The sequence below is a fragment of the Scedosporium apiospermum genome (genome assembly GCF_000732125.1).
Source record: "Scedosporium apiospermum strain IHEM 14462 chromosome Unknown SEQ_SAPIO_0044, whole genome shotgun sequence".
Taxonomy (NCBI): domain Eukaryota; kingdom Fungi; phylum Ascomycota; class Sordariomycetes; order Microascales; family Microascaceae; genus Scedosporium; species Scedosporium apiospermum.
This window is the reverse complement of record NW_015971745.1, coordinates 274854-298391: the sequence shown is the minus strand read 5'-3', so window position 1 is coordinate 298391 and position 23538 is coordinate 274854. Positions and strand designations below refer to the sequence as shown.

The window sequence follows — 23538 nt, the reverse complement described above, 5'->3', positions numbered from 1 at the left end:
ATAAGCATCACATCTAATTCAATCGCTGTCTACAGTGATATGAATTCTTTTTCCATTCCACTATTTGCTGATGCTCTGACATTGATAAAAACCCAAATCATCCCAAAACATCAACCATCTAAAAATCTCCTCTACCTAATCTCAAGAGTCTTCTCCCCCGCTCCCTCCTCCACATTCTCAAAATGGAAAACCGGCGATCCTGGCACAGCATTCTCCGCCGGTATCGTCAACGGCACCTCCTTCCCGTCCAAATCCACCGCCTTCTTCCCCTCATCCTTAAGCACGAGGATATCCACCTCCTTCAAGTTCGCTGAGCGCTTAAGCCCGGGAACCATCTGCTTAAGGATCGCCGTCTCGTCGAAGGCGAGCTTGCGGTCGAGCACGACGTGCACGGACTCGCCCGAGACGAGGCGCTTCTTGAGGGCCTGCACGAACGGCATAGCCTTCTTCATCTCGCCCATCTTGCCGATCTTGCCGTTGAGCGCCTTGTCGTCGACGGTCTTGGTGGCGGGATCCCACATCTCGCGGAGGAGCTCAATGTACTTCTCCTGCCAGGCAGGGAAGGTGGTGCTAACGAGGATGGTGAGCTTCTTGGGCTTCTTGGGGTCAAAGGTCGTGGCTTTGCCCTTGGCCTTCTTCTTGAGCTGGGCGCTCTCGGCTGAGTTGACGTTGGAGGCCGTGTCCTTGATGTATTCGCGGGCCGCCGTAAGGACGGGGTCGACGGCGGGAACCGTGGGGAACCTGGCGCGGTGGATCGTGTCCTTCTCCTTGAGGACCTTGAGCCAGATGTACTCGGAGAAGTGGGGGGTGATGGGCGACAGGAGAATGGCGAGCAGCCTGATCCACTTGTCGACGAGGTCGGCGTGGAGGGCGATGCCACCGGCGATACAAGCCTCTCGGTAGAAGTCACGCGCCGCGGAGAGGTCGTAGAGGGCCGCCTTGAGGGCGAGCTTGTAGTTGGTCTGGTTGTATTGCGAGATGGCCTCGGTGGCTGCGGCGTTCATCTCGTTCTCGAAGAAGCGGTCCTGGTACGAGTTCAACTCGCCCGTCCTGAGGTTGGCCTTGTCGCGGGTTACCTCCTCGCACCATTCTCGGAGAGTGTACATTCGGAGAATGCTGTTGTCGGCGACGTCTTCCTCGAAGTTGGCATCGGAGATGGAGTCGCCGGCATCGGCAAGGGCGATACGCGCGCCGTCAGCACCGTACTTGGCAACAAGGTCGTGGAGGGTTAAGAAAGTTCCTGTGGACTTGGACATCTTCTCGCCGTTCAAGAGCAAGTGGCCGTTGGCACGGATGGACCTTGGCCAGTATTCCCGGGAGAACATGGCGATATGGTTGTAGATACAGAACTAAAATGAGGATTAGAGCCAAAGTCCATTAGTAAATAAAGAGATTGGGGGTCGACTTACAGTCAAGTGGTTGGGAATCAAATCACGGCCGGACACGCGAACGTCGATGGGGTAAAAGTATTCGAAGGACCTGCGCAGCAACTGGAGAGTCTTCTTGGGAATCTTGGAGACTTCGACAATGGACTCGTCGAAGTCACGGCGGGCAAAGACGTAATCCCAGACCTGATCAACCATTTGGCTAGCCTCAACGTTCGCCGCTCCCTTCACGCGACCATAGATATCGGTGTGGAGGAGCTAGAAATGACGTATTAGTACCTTGATAACTTGCCATGAAAGGAGGGGCTCCTGTTCTTGTAACTTACGTGGCAGATAGTGTAGTACGCCATGTAGATGGTACTGTCGGAGAGAGATTCAACCAAGACATTCTCATCCCAAGGCAGTCTGCTTCCAAGGCCGTAGTTTCGGCTGACGGCCCAGTCCTTGAGCCAGTTCAAGACGCCCTCGAAAGCGTGCTTAGTCTCAGCCGAGTAGGTATTGAGGCCATTCTCGACATAATCGAGGGCGACCTTCTTCCACGACTCCTCGCCATACTCGATGAACCACTGGTCCATGAGGGCAACGATACACTCGTCGCCAGAGCGGGAGATGACGAGACCTTCGGGCTCGGAGTAGGCAAACGCCTCATTGTTGTCAATGAGCTGTTGTCGGACCTTGGGCTTGGCGACCTCGACCTTCTCGCCCTTGAAGTCGCCGACCTTCATCACACCCTGGTAGAAGCCCTCCTTGTAGGCAAGCTCTTTGGCCTTTGCGAGCTGTACCGAGTCCTTTGGAGAAGAGATCTTGAGCTGCTTGACAAGGTACTCGGCGCACTTGTCGCCGTATGTCGGGGTATCGATAATGGGAATAATTTCCTTCTCGGCCCACTCCTTCTCGATGCCGTAGTACTCGGGTTTCTTCGCAAGGTCCGTAACAGTCGCGTAGTCGTCGGGGCTGTCGGAGGGAACGGAGGTAACGACACCGGTACCCTTGGAGGCAAGGACCGTCTCCATGGGCAAGACGCGGACGCCTTCCGTGTGGCAAGAGAGAGGAGCGTTGATGAGGGTGCCGATCATATCGGAGCCCTCGAGGTCGGCAACCTTCTTGATGACGCCGTTCTCCTGGAAAATACCCTGATACGCCATATTCCTAGCGGCGCGTTCCGTGATGACGAAGTACTCGTTATCGGAAGCTTGGTAGACGCCATATTGGAGCTTGGGTCCGACGAAACAACACGTCTGGCCGTACATAGTTTCGGGCCTCAGAGTGGCAGGGACTAAGAAAACGTTCGCGCCCTCGGGGAGCTTGCCCTTGATAATCTCGGCCGCCTTGGGCGACCACTCAAGGACCTTGAGCTTCAAAGCAGTATACTACAACACGAAAATATTAACACATCAAAAAAGATTCCGATCGAACCTGAAATGGATGTGGAGTCGAACGAACCTCCTGGGGGTTGAGGGCTTCACCCTGAGACCTATCGTGGTCCATGCAGGGCTGGCCATCCTTGATACAGTAAATGGTATAACGCTTGCCGAACTTCATCTTTCCCGCCTCCTTCAATCGTTTCATGTGCCAGCGCACGAACTGATCGTAGTAGGGGTTAATGTCGGTCGTGACAAAGCTTCGCCTCCAGTCGATCCTAGCACCGAAGCTCTTGAGATCTCGCTCGGCAAGAGGGCTGAAGAAGGTGATCCAGTGGTGCGCATCAGCAAAGTGGTGGATCTCTTCGGTTGGGATACCAATGGCCTTCATGATCTGGAACTGGTACTTGGCCTTGACGCTCTTCGCGGCAACCTTGCTCTTCTGGGCCTTGAATTTCGTCGGATCCTCCTTGGCAGCTGGGGCGGCCTTGGGGGCCTCGGGCTCCTCAAACTCCTCCTTGTAGCCCTCGAAGTCTCGGCCGAACATCTCGATTTCCTTGGTGAGCTTGTCGGCGCACGCCTTGATGGGCATTCCGGTGCAGTGAAAACCCATGGGGAACATAGCGTTCTTGCCCTGGAGGCGGGCAACACCGGCCTGGAACTCGACCTTGGAGATGGAGAACGAGTGACCGGCATGGAGAGCACCGTTCTGTAAGAGGGGATATTCGTCAGCAACTTTCCACTCAACATTTCCTTTTACGTATCACTCAGAAAGTACCATACCATGTAAGGATAGGCGATGTTTCCGTGCCATCGTGGGTATTTCTCGCGGAGATCGGCGGCGGAGATGGAATCGAGGGGAATATCGTCGATCGAAGGGGGGTTTGCCTCGAATACGCCGTCCTGTTCCCATTTCTGCAAAATCTGTCAGTCCTATTGCAAAATACCAGCGCAACATCGAACTTCCGGTCCTGAATTGGAGTTCACTTACAGCTTGGCACTCGCGCTCCCATGCGGTGAGAGCGTCACGCTTCTCGGTCTATGGCGGGGCAAGTCAGCAGGGGTGGTACAAGCAAGGGTTTAAAGAGTGGAAATTTCGCGATTGGGAGTCCTTACGCCCTTGAGCTCCTTGACCTTCGAACTCTGGCCTTCCATTTTGTAAAACTCAAGCTTACTGAGGGTATTGCCAGAAGGAAGGGAAATTTTGTGTTATTGATTGGGGCGGATAGGATGAAACTTGTCGCCCAAGAGGCTACTTTTGGAGATTTTCTAGCGGGAACGCCACACTTCGCGGGGTGCCTGTTTCCTGGTGTTGGAGGGGTACCTGGATGAGTCAGGAGTAGGCCTGTGGGTCAACAGTACAATTGTATCCGAACGAAGTCCGGAAGAGGTACCTATGCGTGTACCCTTTTGGCAGCGCACTCAGTACTTTGTTCACAGCCCAGCCGAGGGGTTTGAAGAGCTGAATCAAATACTACTGATAATACACCGGGACTGTCGGTACCCATATACTTAAAATCACTTTCAATTGAGTTGAGGTTGCTGTGCCACACACTGTTTGTGGCTAACCAAATGTTGCTGCTACTTCATACATGTTGATGCTAGCGGCTGATTACGTCTTTGCTCCGATCTTGGCTAGGTAATCGCATGCGACCCTCGACAGGGCATCGGCACCTCTGATATCAGAATTGTACCGATGAAGACCATCTATCCGCAGTCTCAAGTAGATGGTCCCAAACCCGCCAGACGGCTTCTAGGCGCAGTGCCTATTCCCTACCGCAATGATCAACGCATTCCTAGTCTTCAACGGCTCCGGCCAACCCCGCCTTACCAAGTTCTACACCCAGCTCGCATGTGTCCCAGCTCCCCACAATGCTCAACAGCGACTGCTCCTCGTCGCAAAGGGAATCCCCCAATTGCTAACGACCTGAACAGGATACTAGCATCCAGCAACGCTTAATATCCGAAATCTTCACCCTCGTATCAAACCGTCCCGTCGGCTCCTGCAACTTCCTCCCGCTCCCCCCTCTCCTCGCCGCATCCGGCACCTCCCAAACCTCGTCCGAGGAGCAGAACGATGTCCCCTCCCTCGTGACCTACCGAAACTACGCAACCCTCTTCTTCATCATAATATCGACGTCAACCGAGTCCCCGCTAGCGCTCATCGACCTCATACAAGTCTACGTCGAGGCCCTCGACCGACTCTTCGAGAACGTGTGCGAGCTCGACCTCATCTTTAACTTCGAGACCCTTCATTCGACGCTAAGCGAGATGATAGTGGGCGGTGTAGTGGTAGAGACGAATCTGGATCGCATCGTCGCCGGTGTAAGGGCGCAAGGTACCGTCGCTAAGAGGCCGGTCAACGAGAGCCGGAGTACGGGTTTAGGTGCTGGGTTGGGCATGGGTGGCAACTTCAGCTGGGCTACAAGGTAGCGATTCGAAAAGAATTTCTTAACGCTTCAATATAATGAGGATGGAATCTTGAAATGAGATGAGATTTTCTCCGGATTTTCGTTTATACAATATGCTTTGTAGATTATACCGCCCTTTTCCGGAGAGAACCTGGTATACCAAACCCTCAACTCCGGATGATGCAAAATTCTGACGTCCCTATCGTAACAATGCGCTTCCTCAAGCACGCTATCTCGCCATATCCCCAATCATCTTGTTTTGTCCGATCTCTGGTTCACCAACTCGGGGAGATTCGCGCTCGAAGCGTCGCCGTACCTATTCGCCTCGTCGAAGATACCCCAAAGAGTGCCAACACCCTTGCGAATCTGTTTTCGTCGCCTAACATCAGCCAATTCCCTCTCATAGAGCCAAGGCGCAGGATCACATCAGGCACTCACCTCTTCGTTCGGGACGTACTTCTTCCCGTGGAACTCTAGCTCCGCGAAGAAGAATAGCCAAGAAAGAACACCTAAGAAGAAAGGGGGAAAGGAAGGAAACCCTCTTGTCAGCGCATGTCTCCAGGAGAGCCGAAATCATGCCGCTGAGTAAAAGCCCAAGTGGAAACCTACCGACTGTCGTCGCCAATTGCACCAATTTAACCCCCTTATCCCACTTCGGCCTCCTAGACGCCAATATAACCCTGCGCTTATACTTCTTCTCGAACCTCAACTGTTCCTGCCACGAGAGCTGCTTGTAATCCGGCGGCCAGACCTTCTTTGTCTGATAAGGGTTGTTGTGGATAGTCAACGGCGGCCTTTCGGCAGCGGCGGCACTCCGCCTTACGAGTGTCCGTAACATTGTCGTGTTTCTAGGGCGAGCCTAGAAGGGAAATAACCACGAGACTGGGAGAGAGGTCGTGGTTGCACTCAATTGTGAAGGCTGATGATGGGCACTTTCGAGATCAACTTCAAAAAGTCTAGATCACTCTCTCTCCAGACAGGGAAAATTGCTCTCACGTGTTGACGCGTGGTACCATCTGGCAGTGGCCAGAGGCGATACCCCACTAAGCCGATCATTCGTTTAGTTGCATATCGTTTAGATTCGCAAGACAGAAGACTTCGATTCTAGCGATCAGATTTCATTCTTGGAACTTATTGATGTTAATGAACAAGTGATCATGGTTTCATTCTGGGTGACGGCGATGTGTTGTGACAAAACTAAAAGAGAAATAGAAGAATATATCGAAGGAACATGAGAGGACAAAAGAAAGGAAAGAAGTCCTAGCGTTAATCAGTCTGCCCATCCCGTGAAGCATAAATCCCCAGCATCAAAACAATCTGTGTATCTTGACCAAGTCACCTTGGGTTATCTCCCACTTAACAATCTCACCTTGCATGGCTCACCTTGAGGAACCCAATTTCACCGGCCCAAAGTCAACCTAACCATATAAGTGTTCGCATCCATCAGGCGAAGAACCACTTCTTCAGCGTGCCAAAGATGCTCCATTTTGGAACTTCTTCCCCCCTTCCAGCAGCGGCGGCAGAACGAGCCTCCTTAAAGAACTTCGCTACTTCTCTGGCAACCTCGAGCCACCCGATGATCCTAGTCCCCCAGCCTGTCTGCTCCTCTGGTTTCGGCGCCTGGTTTCGAGTCTTGTTTTTCTCCGAACGGGCTGCGGGAGTTTCGCTGTCGCTCTTCTTGGCAGTTTCCTCCGATTTCTTCGGGCTATCCCCTTTCTTCTTATCAGTCTCGCTCCCCTCACCTGGTGGAAGAGGTCCACCAACGATAGCCGGTTCGACAAGGTCTCTCTTCGGTACCACAACGGCTCGGTTACCTCGTATGACAACTTCGGTTTCGTTCACATCTGCCATTAAAACCTTGGCCGCCTCTGTCTGCTTCCACGCGGCCAGCGTCTTGGCCTCTCGCAGAACTTGAAGCTTCGGCGGCTTCTTCCCGGTGTTTCGCCGTCGAATCAGTTTCTGGAGCTCGGTACGTCTCTCGACCTTGTGCCGCCTGTTGGAGAGAGTCCTCTCGGGCATTTCCGCGAGATGGTGAGAGCCCTGGCCGCCCGGGATGCCGTGATGGTACAAGGAGCCTCCATGCTTGAGAATAGTGGCAATTACGGGCTCGTCAAGAAGACCGGGGACCTTGAGCCAGTTTATCTCGAAGTCATCCGCGCTGTAGGAATCCCACTTGGTGAAGGCGATTGTAACGTTCGGCATGAACTCAGGGCCACAAAAGCATTGCAGCCAGCGCAAGGTTTTAACATCCTCCCTCTTGAAGCGCTCACTCGTGCCACCGTAGACGAATATGACGCCCATCAAGGTGACTAGGAACCCGAGACTAAACAGACAGCTCATGATGTCCTTGAAGTTCTCGAGGTCATCGACATCGGCCGCTCCGAACCCGGCTGTATCAACGAAGAGATACTGCTCGCCATCGATGATGCCTGGGCATACCTCGAAGCGGAGAGTACCTATGAGACCATCATTTTATTAGCCCATCAGCATTCGGCCGCGGAGAGGTGATGTCAGCTTGTGAGGTTATTCCGATTACCTGATTTCATGGTATGTCCAATATTCAAATCCAGTCCGGTAAGCTCGCTGAGAATCGTGCTCTTGCCTGTCCCCGCCTTTCCAACGACAAGGTACAGCTTCGTGTCGCCCAGGCTGTAAAATACAATGCCATTAGTAGTCGATTCTCATGTAAAGGGGTGGAGTGGGAAAACGGACTTGGCCTTGAGGAAGTTAACGAGCTCCTCGGATATCATGCCCCTTGCTTCGGAAACAAGACGGCAGGCTTGGCTGAACCATTGAGCAGCCCTATTGCCCGACTTCTCCGGCTTCCCATGTTCTTCATCATGGGCATTGAGGTTGAGAAGAGATTCTAGCTCCTGGCTAGGTAGCCCTGGACTAACATCGGCTGTGACCTCAATGTCATTCTGGGACTTATGCTCTTGGACACCGTTGGCCATGTTGATGAGGGAAGTGGATCAATGTTTTGGGAATATGAACGGGAAGAAGAGGTTTCCTTAGAACCCTCAAGGTCTGGTATGAAGGAAAGTATGTTTGCTGAAGGGAAGTTGTCTTCTGGGCTGTGTAGAATGTGGGACTTGTAGAGAGAGTTGACAGCGAGAAAGGATGAAGGAAGGGGAGGAAATGGGTCCTATTTATACTTGTGATCTTTGGAGAGGTCTCATCTTTAGATTTCTGCTTATTCCTCGAGTATCACTTACAGTCTGTTCTAGTCTGAGGTTCCAGACTCCGTTTTGCCTGTGCTATCACACCTCCGATTACACCTTACAGGCTCTGTCTGGATGACGACTTATCCACCTAGCCATTCACGGCTTCACCTCCAAAAAAAACTGTAGAATTAGTGACAGAGACGTTGGCTTTTCATTTGGTCTTCCTAAAGTCTGCAATGCAAAATGATAGAAGGCTTACAGACAATCCCTTCCCTGCCATTTCAGCCTGCCTTCCATTGGCTCTCTCTAAAGTTTTCACGTTCATGGTAGGGATCAACGTGTAGATGCTCTTCCAATAAGCGTGAAACCTGCAGTCACGACCCGCCGTATCAGACTCTTGCATGAAGCTGCAGCTGGAATATCCAATACCGACCTTGGAAACTTTAGTGCCCAAGATACAGCAGTCCAATGAGAACAAATCAACAACTTGAACCTGAGCAGCGAGCCTCGACACTTAGCCACGGCCCTAGGATCCATCCGGACGGGTAGGTGCGACGGCTCTCTTTTCGAAAAAGAGCCAGTCTAGTCACCTTCCCAAAGACATCAGCTCGCGTGAAATCATACCGCGATATCGTGGCATCGAAACCATGAACTTCGATATCGATGAGTGGGCCGAGAGGCCTCCTCTCCAGCTTGATCTTGAATGGCAAGCCCCGTTGCAGAATCCGCTTCCGGAGACTTCCTCCAACACCTATATTGGAATCTGAATGGTGTGCCACATACAGAATCCCAGAGACCAGATTGATCTTGGATGACTTCTTGGTTTCAGATACTGTTATCTCACCCATGCTCTTTTCGCCTATTGTAAATTTCTGTTTTTTCAGTCTTAAACCGAGAAGTCCCCAAAATTGAAGTAATCGAATATGAAAAAGAAGGATCAATTCATGCGTGGGACATGATTTTAATATACAAAAAAAAGAGGGTGTTGGCAGGTTGGCAGTCCAAGCCAACTGTAGCCAGATGCCAAAATCCAGCCTCCATAGTTCTTAGCTTCCACGGGAAGAATTTCCCCTTCGGGGAATTTCTTCCCTAATACAATAACATGGAAGTCTTCCACAGAGGGATATTTCAAGTATCAACTTAGGAAAGAGCACCCCTCATTCTCCTATAACACAGATCAACTAAAGCCAGGCAGGTGCAACCTACAATAAACTAATATCATGACTGGTTACCTTCTTATGGATACTTTGCTGCGAAGTCGTCTTGATGGGCCGACGCTCGGACCATTATGGACGGACCCACCCGTCCCTCTGAAGACTATTCCAGAGATTCGACGCTTGCTCCTTCGGTACTTCAAAAAAAGTAACGCTTTCTTGCAATTCGATGCATCTAAACCATTGCTTTGTGACGTGATTGCCATCTTCAATCCCGCGCCCGTAACTTGCTCACTGCTCAATCTTCTCTGTCCGACCTTCTCATACGTCTCTCTCCGAACTATGCTTCCTCTATAATACCTCCACCGACGATCTCTCCTCCGAATTGAGCGCGATCGAAGACACAACAAACATGCCCCCCTCGACAGCCCTCCGGCTCACCTCCGGCCGTCTCCTCCTCCGAGCCCGCCCATCCCCCTCCCTCCGCCAAACCCCCGTCGCCCTCCTCTCCGCCTCCCACACTTCCGGCATAACCCGGTCTCCGTCCCCAATTCTCCGCAGATCCTTCTCCCACCGCGCGCCGGCCCTTTCCCCCGCCAACAAGACACCTCCTCCGCCTTCCTTAACCTACCAGATTGTCGAGCTCTCGGAAAACAAGTACCATGAGCTGTCAGACGAATACCTGGACCGTATTTGCGCCAAGTACGAGGACCTTCAGGAGGAGAGGGAGGATGTCGATGTCGAGTTCGCTGTGTGTAGCTAACCTCCCCCCCAACCCTTCTCCGGTTGCCTCTTCCTCTAACTGTCTGTAATTAACCTATTCCAAGGCCGGCGTTCTTACAATCGCGTTCCCCTCCCACGGAACTTATGTGATAAACAAACAGCCCCCAAACAAGCAGATATGGCTCTCCTCACCCATTTCAGGCCCCAAGCGTTACGATTACGTCTACGTCGAGGATAAGAAGCAAGGGACCAAGGTCGCCAACTGGATCTACCTGAGGGACCTATCTTCACTGCATGACCTTCTCGTGGAAGAGACCGGAGTGGATCTCGACGCTCCTGTTGCTCACTTCGGCGAGTAAGCTGTCCGCTCAAACGCTCACGAATCTAGGGGAGTTGGGGTGGGTAGGAGTGGAGATGTATTCATATAAACATGGGATAGAGAACGGCGTCGAGACGAGCTCACAAAGCGCCTTGTATGATAATGAGAAACCAAAAGCCATTGCATTGAGCTAAATCCAGCTCTGCTTCATGGCCAAACTTCCCTCACATTTCGAAAGCATCCCTTAATAAACAACACTTCTTAGACAACAACACATACATCAAAGAGTCAGTCGGCATAATGCAGCCAATAAATCATATAGGACTGTGTTTCCTGTATGATCCTCACGGAAGAACCTGAGCTAGGTCGATGCTTTGCAGATATGTGTCCAGTCAATCAAACTCCTTCAAAGATCACCCAAGATGCTTAACCGTAGCTGTAATTTCTGTGTTAGTTATTCCCGAGTATAAGGTAACATATATATGCCTGTTGTCAGTGAATATACCTTGGTGAATCAATGTTGAATTATCTCGAGATATTCACCATTTTCCAAGCATCTTCATTTAAGAATTTCCTGGTAGCATGGTTTCGATTGAGCAGATCTCATAATCAAAAGGCATTTCTCATTCTTCTCTTCAGTCGCTATACCCTAAGTGATAGTAGAAAATTAGGTTCGGCATTGTGAATAGTCCTGAATAGGCCAAGACATAAAAGCTCTCTGGCCCATGAAAGAAATAGTGTGGGGGTTGTTTGACATACATTGAACAGCCATGACATCAATCCTATGGACACCAAGCCCGGGCAGTAAAGGTCCAAAGCTTCTGCAAGTCGGTCCTAAAGAGCTCTTAAGTTTGTTCCGTTTGATCCGTCTTTTCCGCCACGAGGAGGTTCACTCCTACATGTCTCAACTTGGAATGGCTAAAACCCGCGTATCTCTCCGAGTGGATATTGCAAGTAGGAGGAGCTGGGATTGAAGTTTAATAGTCCTAAGTTAAGCGGTCATCGTTCCGTACCGCGTGTCAACATCCCGAAAAGAATGTCATGACACAATCACTGACGAGTCGGAGGATCTCCTTCGCCTCTGAGTTCTGTCTCAGCTTGAGGACCTAAAAGACGGCTGCTAACTAGAGCAGGTTCTTCTTGATCCGTGGTTGGAACGGACATCGCTGGAGCGGCGGCAGTAGCAGCTCTCTTCTGTAACTTGTTCTGCCTTCGAAGCCTGCTGATTAGCCCCATCTCTGGGGTTTTGGTCTTGTGAACACTTCCAACCTTGGGCAATGCATTGAGGTAAGGCACTGCAGCTCCAGGAGGGGCGAGCCAAACATGACCGGGTGCATTAGGTCCACTCTGCCCATGGATATCAGTCGTAGGTCTAGTCAGAGTCTCGGCAGAAGGAGCTTGGTCAGAATCGCGGTCATCAAGACTAGGTAAATCATTATAGGTGAGACGGTATCGGTGTCGCTGAACCGCCCCCGACCCGGGGACCGCAGTGTCCTTCATAACAGGATGTCCACTACATGCAGTTGTTACTGTGCCGGAGCTCTGCGCAGCTTGATTGGCATCATAAAGCTGAATTTCACGTGAATCGTATGTCGGACGAGGAGTCCCCGCCTGCGTCAGGCTCCTCTTGGGTCGTAGCGTGAGCCGTAGTGCTCTGGGGAAGGCACCTGCGGTTTTCAAGGTTTGGGCATGGACCCCTGAAGGTGCTGCTGACCCCGAAGCCATAGACAAATCCTCCCACTGATCATCTATGCCATTGGATGCGAGCCCGCCACACTCCTCTGTGGCATCTTGGTCCGACTCAGGGACGACAGCCGCCGGCGCCGCGTTTGTTCCCTCCTTGTCTGCGATGGGACACGTCGCCATGGTCTCATTTTGGGAACTTACTCCACCGAGGTCATCAGGGCCATGGGCTTGGGCCGCGCTTGCGTTACCACCCGCAATAGGTTCCTGCTCGACGGCAGTGGGGCGTATATCAACCCAAAGGCTTCCCGTCTCCCCCCTTAGCAGTCGAGCGTGGTAGCGACCAGCTGGTGACTTCAGGGCTTGAGACGAAGAGTGAACTGCTTTCTGCATCGCTAGTCGGATGCTCCTCCTCACCTGGGTTGGAGGAGGCCGTATCTTCCTTCCCACATCCGTGGACAGTGATGCACTCGCTTTAAATCGAGGGTTAGTATCCTGCTGTTTGAGTTTCAAAGGCGTGGCTCCTCCCCTTATCTCCCCTCCACGCCGAAACTGAGAAATTTGGTTTTCATCCGATGGCACTGGATGAGAAGTCCCCGCCTCGGAGTTGGCATTAAGATCAAAGCCGCGGATATCACACACCGCTTGCTGAACGGCAGCCCAGTCGGAGCCTGATTGGTCTGCTGAGAACGGGCTGTGACCGACGATGACGGAGATCATCCTGAGGAGAACCTTCAGGGTATAGAGTGCATCATATCCAGCGATATGTAAATCCGAGGGCCTATGGTGAATTCGAAAAAAATACAGGAGCAATCCCAATGACGGTTCACGAGTGAAGTCCTGCGGGTATAGGAGTTGGGCGAGATGGCTCGTGTCAACAGTCCAGAGCGGACGGATCTTGATATTGTAAGAATTCCAGTGTTTATAGTCGCCGCTGAATCCAGCGTGTGTGACGAGAATGAAGGCCCTGCCGCCCAGGATGCCATGAATACGGTTAGTAAAGGAGGCTAGCACATGGTCCTCTCGCCCGTTGGCGAAACGATTCGCCCGGTTCAGATACTTCCTGTTCCATTTATTGGCCTCTCCAACCGTAAAATGGTGCGAGTCAATTTGAGGAGGTTTTGGCTTCGACCTGCTAGGGGTGAAGCGAGTGCTGGATAGAGATTGGGCGTATTCGCATACGGAGCGTAGGTCGAGGACCGACACGCCGCAATGGAACGTATATCCAAGTTCGCTTCGAGACGTAGCCTGATCCGGCTTTGCCTCGATGTCCACACTGACGAGGAGCAGGTCTTTGATCCCTGATGAGAACCATGCCGGGTCAACACCTAGAGGCAGACTGCCTCCAGGGGAAAACAGACCGAGGGTGCCCTTCAGAAGGGCCACCCGAGCCAACTCGTGGCGGTGGTCAACCATAAGGCTGTGGATGGCACAGTGGATCTGCGTGCTGTTGTGTGCGTGCGCAGAGAGTAGCAGAAAGCATGCAGGCAATATGCCTCAACAGACCAAAGAAAGATAGTGATATCAACTCACTACACCTCTACTGACAGATGTAGAGCAGAGGCCGGATGAGGAGATGAGGAAGGTTTTTTGAGAGTTGATTATGTGTATGCGAGAGGAGGAGAGAGAAAAATAAAAAAAAAATAGACAAAATTTGAACCTGAAGTCAGAGAGAAAATGGAGACATGTGGTAATTGACAGGTATAATTGTGATAGCAAGAGCGACTGATATTGGCGTCCTCCCTCGAATCGCAACATCGAAGGGAAGGAGCAACATTTAAGAAGAACTGGCCCTCGCGCCTTCCTTCATCCTGCAATAGCATAGGCTAAAGCATCACTGATAGGTTCTCTCACCGAAGTTCACCAATGAATCCATGTTGGTGTCGCCAAAGCATATCCCGACCCCGATCCCTCGTGTTTAAATGGATGTCTCGGACACAATCATGGGACTGGGGAAAAACACACCTGAGTGAGCGCAAAGAGCGGACGGCCTCGAGATGAACTGCCCTGACTTTGTACCCTGACTTTGTACAATATCTTTCCTCTCCAATTACTTCTTTTCACTTTCTTATTTCTCGTTTTTGCCCGCGTTCTCCTCCTCTTTTACTTCCTTCCTCTATGTGTGAAAATAGGCCGTAGTGGGGTGTAAGGCAACAATACAAAGGTATACAAACTGCCTCCTCGCTTGCAATAGCTGCTAATTGGTGGATGTAAGATATAAATTTTAATAGAGATCAGTGACCAGGATCCTAAGCGCCTATAATGTTATACTACCGGTCTAGACTGAAGTCTTCGACGGTTGTGATATTCTGAGCTGGAGATTTCGCATCTTGAAGTGTGGCAGTAGGATGCTTGAACAATGAGGTTATCGTTTTGAACAAGAAGTCGGGCATTTCAGGGAGCTGAGTAATCCGCAACGGGTGATAGCTCCACTGAAGCGACAAGCTTTAGAAGCGCGGCAGAAAATCCCAAGCTCACCCCATTTAAAGGCGGTGAACAGCCAAGCTAAACCGAGGCTTTACCGAAATCCAGACATTTCCGAATTGGCAAACCTCAGACCACTCATTCAGAATCAGCAAAACCATCGATCATCTCCACTCCCTTCCCTTCAACGAAGCCTCAAGGTACGATCCAAACACTCGATCTCGCACGCCCTCAATCGATCCAATCTCTCAAGAGGAAGACATATCTGACGCGGAGAATCTATCCATAGCTTTTTTTCCTTTTCGCAAAAACCGGACACAATGTACGCCAACGCCAGCCGCGTCGTCGCCCGCAGGGCCTTTTCCACCACCCGCGCCCGCCTCTCCTCGCCCTACCACTACCCCGAAGGTCCCCGAGGCAACCTCCCCTTCAACCCCAAGTCCAAGAGCTTCCCCTTCACCTTCTGGGGCATCTGTGCTGTCGGCTTCGCCGCTCCCTTCGGCATCGCTGGTACGTGATCGAGTTTTTATCCCTCCTCATCCATTGAGTTTTTCTACGACGACCACCGGGCTACGAGAAGGAAACGGTAACTAATCCTGACTGTTTAGTCTGGCAAACCTACAAGCCCAAGGCTTAAGCTTTCTTCGCTGTCGAATTGGGCTCCAATGGCTTGATCTGAGCTCTCGTTGGATCGAATCGGGAACTCGGATGAGCGCTATTTAGATGTGGGATAGAGTGCTTGCGCATCGATGGTGGAAAACGTGTACATAACTGAATAGACTCCGTTTTCTCTTTTGTCTCATTCTTGCTTTTGCACCTTTGCGATGATGTTCGTTGGCTCCGGAGAGGAAAATGAATATCTCGTGACATCCCGTGGTATGATATAAGTGGGCACTACGAAGCTATCCGCAGCAACATTTGCAAGGATGATGATCTTCCACAAGTGACTGAACGAAAAGGTTTTACAGACAGGAGAAACCTGGGTATTGTAAATTATAGTCTATACACCAAAGTTACTAACACATCCCTATATATATAACAGCCTCTAAATCCATTTTTTTTCTGCCAGCCGCTATCCTACGGCATCGACCTTTTGTACACCGATAAATCCTTATCGCTCAATAAATCGCAAAGAAAGTCTTCCATAAACCCTTCCTGTGACTCGCTAAGAGTCATACGCTCCAGCAGAACATTGTACGTCTCGCTCGTCTCATCCGGCGTCGTGCATTTCTTAAACGCCCGCAGAATCCACATAGCCAACCACATCTCGATGTGGAGGTCCGCGACTTCTTGGTCCAGAGCATCGAGTAGCGCAGAGAATACGCTGCGGAGGCGCTTGTCGCTCCACGTCGCCCCGGCGAAACCCCCATGCATGGCGAAGCCCTTGAAGAGGGCGAGGAAGATGGAGGCGTGGAGAGGCACCTGGAACCACTTCATCTCGTCGAGGTACTGGGCCACCTTGGCGAGGTCGCCCGTCTTGAGGGCGAAATGGTTAACGAGTATGCGGTACGTCTGGAGGTCGGGCGCGAGCGGTGCGAGTTGCTGGAATCTGAGCCGCAGGGGAGGGTGCTCCTTACCGACCTTGCCGAGCAGCATTAGGACCTTCGTCACCATCTTGTTGGGGATGTAATCCCGGTAAGGTGGTCCTGGGAGACCCTCCATGCCGTCGGTCTTCATCCGCTGGTAAACCTCCTCCGCTGCCGACTCTTCCCCCGCCTTGAGCAGACCGGATATGACGCAGTTGAGCACAACCGTATCGATAACCTCGCCTGCATTCACCATCTCCCGATACGCTGCGCGGACCCCGTCGCCGTCCATCTTGAGGCCGAAGTAATGAATCAAGCTGACGTGGTGGTAGCGGTTGAACGTGATCTGCCGCGCCTCCATCTCTTTGTAGACCATATCGGCGAGGGCGAAATTCCCAGACTTGGAGGCGACGTCAAAGAGGATGTTGAAGGTGACTTCGTTGCCTTTGACGCCGCCCTGCCGTTCCATCTCGCTCCATAGCTTGAGTGTCGTTTCCGCCTCGGCCTCTGTTATCCTCCGGACATATTTACTTGCAAAAGCCAGCGCGTAATTCCACTCGGGAAGTCTTAACGTAAGACCGCAATTCTTCACATCCGAGATGGCCGCAAAATACCTCAGCATAGATTTTGAATCCCTCCGCTCGGGTGTTCCAAGAGCGCGCAGTAAAAGCCGTCGTAGAGGCGCCGAGATGTGCAGCATCCTCGGTTCTGGCACCTTCATATAATGTCTATACACAGTGTCGAGACTGACTCGGGATGGGTGACGTAGTCGATTGCGGACGACCCATAGAAGCTGATCAGAAGCATGTTCAATTTCTTTGTTTCCGTGAGTGGCTTGGTCTCGACTTGGGTACTGCGAGTCTTCGTCTCGAGTCGACACTCTTAGATACGGCCCATCTGATTGAGCATAGCGTCTGAGATACGGATCCTGATGGAAGTCGAGGTATTCTTGAACGGGACCGACGTCCTGCTGGCTGACGAGCGAGAGAAGCTCATCCTTGCTGAATTGACGAGCGGAGCTCATGTCTACTGGCGGCGAGGGGGGAGGGGATCGGATAGCAGCAGCACTCGCCGGGGCGTGATAGCGAGTTGAGCTGGAAATTCCTCGCTCGGTCGAAGGGGTTCTGGAGGAGGCCGATGGAGATAGTGGTGACAGAAAGGTCGATCGAAGCCATGTGGTTGTCTTGGCACAAGTGTTCCGCTTCGGCGGCTGCACGGCTCTAGATGGAGTTGCATTGTGTGCTGTCTGGTAGCTTCGGGGGGAGGAATTGTCGCGACATTGCCGAACATGTCTGCTGGATGAAGGAGACGAGACCGCGGGTCGAGCGGAAAGGATGGCGACGCATATCGGCCCATCTAAACGGCTAGGGACTCTCATGAGCTCAGCAACATGTTTGTGTGAACGGGCTAGCCACGTATGGAAAGAAAAGGAAGCTGCAGGCTCGAATTTGACGGGTTGGTTGTGGTTCTTGCGAAGCCCGGTTGCAAGAAAGCGACGAGGTTCGGATTGCAAAGAATCTTTTTTCGCAGTACCGAGTACAAGTAAGTACAAATAATGGACGGTGGGGGTGGTTGCAGCATAATAGAGTTCCTGCTGGATTGTTTCCGGCTATACTTCGGAAAACTACCCGACGCATCTTCAAGTTTTTGACATTGCACGCAACTTCTCGAACGAGCTCACCACCAACCACGAAAAGGTCCAGAACCCAACTGGATCGGCACGAAATTCCCTGGAATTCCCTCCAATTCGTGTCGCCGAGCTCAATTTAGTTGTATCCAGCACGCCTTTGCCCACAATGGGTCGCCAAATAAGACCTGCCAAGGTCTACCAGATGGTGACGGCAGAACTCCAGTCGAGGGTCATGCCAAAGTACCAAGTCCAAGAGCCTCCCTGGTATCCTGTGCTCTACAACATCCCCCCAGCCGAGACAATAACGAGGCCCGCCGCCGTGCAGCTCCGGACCCCCAATAAGAAGCAGAGGCGCCCGAAGAACGTTTACCGACCGCAGCGGATCGAGTTCCCCGAGGACCGCCTGCGACAGGCCTTCTACAAGGACCACCCGTGGGAACTTGCGCGCCCTCGCATTATTCTCGAATTGGACGGCAAGGATTCGCGTTTGTTGGACTGGAGCAAGGGGGTTAGGCAACCGGGAATGGCCTTGAGCGGCGAGTGGTATGTCTTAAGTCGATTTTTTAGCCCTACTACAGGAGTCATGCGATGATGTGCTAATACGTGATGATAGCGTCGTCCAACGTCAACTCTGGCTCATGGACAGCGGAATGTCCAAGGAAGAGGCCTACGACAAGGCCCGAAAGGAATTCTACGAGCTCCGACAAGAAGAAGAAATTGAGAAGAGGATAGCCAAGGAGGAGGCCCAATACGTCGGTGCCTACTTCGGCAAGACTAGGCTGGAAATTGGGCACGAGCTCGAGGGCAAGGAGTTTGAGAGGTGGAAGACATGGGCTGCGGCAGAGGCTGAGAGATTCCGCGCCCTGCGGGCGGGCCCCGAGGCCGCGCCGACTGCAGAAGTCCAGTCCGAGACAGGCGAGTCCGGGCCGATACTTGATGCAGCCGAGGACCTTTGAAACTGTTGGATCAAGTCACGTTGCGATGGAGTGTGGGAAGCTCCGCGCTAACATGTACAATTACGCCTAATCTCAGTGTAACTCATATAGAACTCATGCAAATCTGCTGTACTACCCGATGACGCCGCGACTGCGGCAGTACCAACCATCCCGCGTTCAATAAACCGTACTTGTTCGCTACAGCCTCATGCTGGACCAAAGTCAAGTCCGGAATCCCAGTGTAGTGCAATAGCTTTCCCGTCAGGCTCAGGGATTCGATGCGAGCCCAAGACTCGATAAAAAGGACCTGCATCTTGTCTTCTGGCACAAGATAGAACATCTTGAGAAGGTGGGCGAGCAAAGCGACGAAGAATCCGGTTGCTGGTCCATTTGTAACAATTACATCGGGATATCTCATATGCTTATCAGCAGTAGCTATCTCTGGCCGCGAAAGCAATACTGGGAATATGTCGAGGATGGAGTGCAGTGCAGACCATGGAACCGTATAGAGAGGTTGGTGAACACGACGGGCTCTCGTGACGATGGATGTGTCGTAGGTGCCCTGCGACTCTACTTCACTCTTAATTTTCTCCTCAAAAGCCCCGAGGTGCTTCAAAGAGATGTGATCTCCACTTGTCACCAGGTAACGGCGGTGCATAGTCCTGGATGTTGGAAAGCTGTGTTCCATCATGAGAAGCATCTCCTTAGTGTGGCCTCCGGAGCCGAGGACCGCAAGGATATATAGAGGCGGTGCCTGCAGGCCGAACTTTTTGGCCTTGCTTAGAACCCGGGCGACAGACTGAGGATTCCCCACCCTCTTCCTCCTAAGTTGCACATGACGAACCTATTTCAGGTTATATTAGAGATCCGAGAAGAGGGAAAATACAATGAGAGAGGCGGCTGACACGAAACATACCTCGATGAATAGTATAAGTGCCAGGATGGTGAGGCCTGCTGAAACGAGAGCTGTCTCTAGAGGATGAGCTCTAAAAGCCGTGAGGAAGGAGGCTGATAGGAGACCACCAACAGCGCTCAAGACACCAATGCTGACCGGGAGTTGGAGCGCTTGGATAAATAGGAGCAGGACCAAGGCACATACACCCGGTGTGAGGCCAGGATGGTTGAGAAAGGTTGCTGCTATTGTAATGGTTCCAACGAGGGCGAGGATGCCTGTTGAAAATGAGATTGCCATTTTCAGTAAGAGTGAGATGGTTGGCGATCTCTCGATGAACACAATGTGCAGTGAAATCTCAGGACCTTGACAATGGCAAATTCTGTGATTTTTGCTGAGTCTTAGCCTGGAAACTAATTGACCCTTCTCAAGGAGCCATCTCTGTATGTCTCCTTGAAGAAACAAAGAAGAATGGCTGTTGAAGACTCTGGATACTTTGCTGGTGGTCCTGGATCGCTTTATGCCAGAAGCTACCGTGTCAGCTGTGAAGATCCGCACAGCTCACTCCAGTGCTGGGCGTGGGTGTGTGCACTGATTTGATGTGGCCAATGCTGGCAAGTGCCTAAGGTTGCCATTGAATTCAACACTGACGGGCAACTGGCAGTAGACAAGATATGTACCAGGACAGTTTTGGTTCCTGCCCCACAGTTTACTCCTCTGCACCTTTCCTTTGGCACTTCTTCACCAATATTGACTTCAATTGTACCTCCCAGGCACCCCAGCAACCATATTTGGATTTGGCTCCAACTTTTTTTTTACCGAAGCCCCGATCCTAACGACCCATCACCCTCAAGAACCATCAAGAAAGGTCCCTGCTTCTGCAGCCTAACGAAGCAGAGCTATAAAGCACCTCCATCAACCCATGGAACAACCTGAGACTCCCCCGGTTATGACAGCTAAAATAATATGGCTCGATTTAGAAGGTTGCACAACTTGCGCTGCTTCTACTGCAACCGACTCTCAGGCATCCAGTACACCCGACAAGAAGAGTTTCTCTGCCCGCACTGCGATGCGACAAACTATTTAGACGAGGTATGGACGCCATAGTCCGCGTTAATGTAGATGCCTCAGGCCTTGCGCCCAAGATAGATGCTAACTTTTCGTCTTCTAGAACGGCGAGATTACAGATCCGCCCGTCGCGACGACCACCGCATCGCAATCTCACGCTTACGCATTTCAACGATCAGGAACACCCCAGTCTCCCGAATCCGCCCAAGACATCTTTTGCGCAAAATGCCTAAAGAACCAACACCTCTACACAGCATCCCTTGCGCAATACCTGCCCGATGATCCCGACCACCCGGACTATGCTGCGCTCGAGAAGAAATACTACAAGTTCCGACAGGATCTCGAGGACCGGTATCCCCAGATGTGCGCCGATTGCGAACCAAAAGTCCTCGCTAAACTGAACGCCGCCGGGTACATCGCCAAGACGGACTTTCTGCGCACGGCTATGGAGCGGAGCAGAGCGAATAGGACGTCGCCGAGGCGGAGGACGATGATGTTCCTGACCGATTCCTTGGGCAGGTGGCTATGGTATGGCGCGTTCGCGTGCCAACTCCTGTGGCACCTCTCGGCTACGGCGGATCTCCTGACGAGTGATCTCCCCGCAGAGGCGCAGGGAAGATATTTGGTGCGAGCATGGAACTTTACGAGCCGATTTCTCCCGTCTACTGAAAGCCTGATCCGTCTATCCCTTCAAATGACGGTGCTCGGAATCTGGTGGAATCCCAAGTTCCCCGAGATCGTGAGGGGATTCTCTAGGCCTATCCTCGGATTGCCTAAGTGGTATGCTTTCCAGGCGATTTTGGCCGTGGCAAGGTACTTGTTTCCCAAGATTGTACAACTTGATGTTGAGCGCGCCGAGCAGGCGACCGCCCAACTTGCCATCCATGCCTTTGTAGCAGGTCTGATTTCCTATGTGAGTTTTTATTATCCTTCCTCCATGGAAAGTATTGGGCCGGTGTCTAGATCTAACCCCTGTTTGTTCTTAGGTCTACGTACTTGCTCGAAAGAGCGTAAGGCTAGATACTACCCCCTTATTTGCATCGGCCGAAATGACCACACTACGGCCAAAGATTACTCGGACCAGGGCGAACAAGGAAAAGTCTTCTACGACGACACAAAACCTTTCGGACGTCCTTGACGACATCCTTAACACCCCGAGTCGTGTAACCGGGAAGATCACCGGACTCGACAGTCCGAGCAGCAACACCGAGCTCCCACCTTCGCCACAACTAAGCCCCTTCTCACCTCGTACGCCTCCCCGAAAGCCTACCCAGCCGACTTACTCCGAAGAAATGGATTGGACACCCACCAGCTTACCCGCGCCGGCGCTTCGAGGTCCTGGCATCACCAAAGCCCAGCCCTTCGGCGCGCCCCCAAGCCAAGCAGATAAACCACAAAGACCATTCTGGGCCAAGGTCCCCCCAGCGCCCAAGGCCCCAGCCCAACGACTGGTTAACCCCGCCCCACCAGCCACGCAGACAATCAAACAAGACAGGGAAATTTTCACGGCGCGCTTCGGCGGGAGCAGCATGTTCGGCAGTAAGAAAAAGTCGAGCAGCAGCGGCAACTACGTCAACTTTGCGCCGCCGTCCTTCTTTTCTTATGAAAACGCCAGCGCGGACCCGCGGAGTTCCCTCGCGGATATGTTGAGTAGTAGTTTTACTCTCAGCCAAGAGGAGGAGGATGCGGCGAAGGCGGGGTCCTCCCCGAACAGCGCGAGTCGGAAAAGTGGCGGGAAAGGTGCCCCCGCATCCGGAGATTCACCTCCTCGGCGAGGTTCGCGAGGGACCGATGCGGCGTTCCTTGTGGTCCTCATCGGACTTTGGCTATTCGCTGCGCAAAACCCGAACGAGCATAGTATGCAGATTATGCGGGCCAGTGTCGGCATGGGTGCCTTGCTTACCTTGCTCTTGTCGAAGGACGCCATCCTCCGCCTTTCTGGGGGTGTGTCCTTTGGCAATATCGTGGGGCTGCTGCTCTGCATCGCAGAGATTGGCGCCGTGGGGCACCTCTCGCTGAAGCTGTGGACGAGTTCGGTACTATGTGCGGGATGCTTCGAGGAAGGGCTGTGGACTATTGTCGTGATGCTTGGTCATCGCCTGTGGGATGCGTTGGCGTGAAATAAGACATCAATGGCAACGGATTCGGCAGGCTTTTGCTTTCTCTCTTTTTGTATTACTAACAGGCACATAGACTGCATTGTTTGAATGATGTTTTGGGACGGAATGGAGACAGGCGTTCTTTTTGTTTTTTCTTGGGGGCGGCATCATCTGCAGCAAGCGGTATCACATGTAATTTTGCATTAAATCCCCTCATCGATAGATCGAAATTAAGCGGGCGAGGTGTGGGTTTTAAACACCCGAGTCCAATATTGTCGACAATGGGGCGTTCCTCGCCAAGGTTGCAGTATTGGTGCGCAGAAAAACATGTCAACATCATGACCCATGAAAGGTGTTGGTTGTTCTTGGTGTGGTACAACATGAAAGTGAGCACATTCGGATGCAGCCCTAGATACGATACGGTACCTGAGCTGCAGGGACCCTCAGTGGCAGGCGCCTTCAATGTTCTTTTGTCTGGGGGCTGGATTATTGATCATTGGGGCGGACGAGTCCCCCTAGTCAGTGGGAGGATGGAGCTGTCTGTCCACCTCTGGGGTCCTTGTCTCCTCCTGGATTACTTATAGTACATTGCATAACCGACATCACACTACGACATCATTTACCGGGCTGTAAACTACGGAGTACTCAGTAGCAACCTTCCTCACTGCTCGTGACTCACTTAGTTTAGATGATCCGCATCGAAGGATCACCCCAGGAAGCTGCCAACGCGACGCGAGTCGTCATTACTTCTAATCTAGGAGGCA

General features: G+C 52.1%; 8 protein-coding genes and 2 pseudogenes across 8 annotated transcripts; 5 read left to right on the top strand and 5 right to left on the bottom strand.

The window, feature by feature from the left end:
• Positions 1–131: 131 nt before the first annotated feature.
• SAPIO_CDS0934 (Leucine--tRNA ligase, cytoplasmic) lies at positions 132–3901 on the bottom strand (the record flags this gene model as incomplete). Its single annotated transcript, XM_016783610.1, has 7 exons — positions 132–1349; positions 1410–1643; positions 1712–2755; positions 2829–3455; positions 3530–3661; positions 3738–3785; positions 3863–3901. The coding sequence occupies 7 exons, from the start codon at positions 3899–3901 to the stop codon at positions 132–134; spliced, it is 3342 nt and encodes a 1113-aa protein (XP_016645884.1).
• Positions 3902–4442: 541 nt separating this feature from the next.
• SAPIO_CDS0933 (uncharacterized protein) lies at positions 4443–5179 on the top strand (the record flags this gene model as incomplete). The annotated part of the gene is made up of 2 exons (XM_016783609.1): positions 4443–4462; positions 4690–5179. 2 exons carry the CDS (start codon positions 4443–4445, stop codon positions 5177–5179), a joined length of 510 nt encoding a protein of 169 aa, XP_016645883.1.
• Positions 5180–5406: 227 nt separating this feature from the next.
• Positions 5407–5995, bottom strand: SAPIO_CDS0932 (uncharacterized protein; the record flags this gene model as incomplete). Its single annotated transcript, XM_016783608.1, has 3 exons — positions 5407–5523; positions 5596–5666; positions 5767–5995. 3 exons carry the CDS (start codon positions 5993–5995, stop codon positions 5407–5409), a joined length of 417 nt encoding a protein of 138 aa, XP_016645882.1.
• A 605-nt stretch (positions 5996–6600) lies between these two features.
• SAPIO_CDS0931 (uncharacterized protein) lies at positions 6601–8111 on the bottom strand (the record flags this gene model as incomplete). Its single annotated transcript, XM_016783607.1, has 3 exons — positions 6601–7613; positions 7694–7806; positions 7870–8111. 3 exons carry the CDS (start codon positions 8109–8111, stop codon positions 6601–6603), a joined length of 1368 nt encoding a protein of 455 aa, XP_016645881.1.
• A 1776-nt stretch (positions 8112–9887) lies between these two features.
• Positions 9888–10557, top strand: SAPIO_CDS0930 (uncharacterized protein; the record flags this gene model as incomplete). Its single annotated transcript, XM_016783606.1, has 2 exons — positions 9888–10226; positions 10360–10557. 2 exons carry the CDS (start codon positions 9888–9890, stop codon positions 10555–10557), a joined length of 537 nt encoding a protein of 178 aa, XP_016645880.1.
• Positions 10558–11567: 1010 nt separating this feature from the next.
• SAPIO_CDS0929 lies at positions 11568–13616 on the bottom strand (annotated as a pseudogene; the record flags this gene model as incomplete).
• Positions 13617–14944: 1328 nt separating this feature from the next.
• Positions 14945–15261, top strand: SAPIO_CDS0928 (uncharacterized protein; the record flags this gene model as incomplete). The annotated part of the gene is made up of 2 exons (XM_016783605.1): positions 14945–15134; positions 15233–15261. 2 exons carry the CDS (start codon positions 14945–14947, stop codon positions 15259–15261), a joined length of 219 nt encoding a protein of 72 aa, XP_016645879.1.
• A 440-nt stretch (positions 15262–15701) lies between these two features.
• SAPIO_CDS0927 lies at positions 15702–17174 on the bottom strand (annotated as a pseudogene; the record flags this gene model as incomplete).
• Positions 17175–17946: 772 nt separating this feature from the next.
• SAPIO_CDS0926 (37S ribosomal protein S25, mitochondrial) lies at positions 17947–18736 on the top strand (the record flags this gene model as incomplete). Its single annotated transcript, XM_016783604.1, has 2 exons — positions 17947–18323; positions 18394–18736. The coding sequence occupies 2 exons, from the start codon at positions 17947–17949 to the stop codon at positions 18734–18736; spliced, it is 720 nt and encodes a 239-aa protein (XP_016645878.1).
• Positions 18737–20078: 1342 nt separating this feature from the next.
• Positions 20079–22795, top strand: SAPIO_CDS0925 (uncharacterized protein; the record flags this gene model as incomplete). The annotated part of the gene is made up of 3 exons (XM_016783603.1): positions 20079–20189; positions 20779–21588; positions 21662–22795. 3 exons carry the CDS (start codon positions 20079–20081, stop codon positions 22793–22795), a joined length of 2055 nt encoding a protein of 684 aa, XP_016645877.1.
• Positions 22796–23538: the final 743 nt, after the last annotated feature.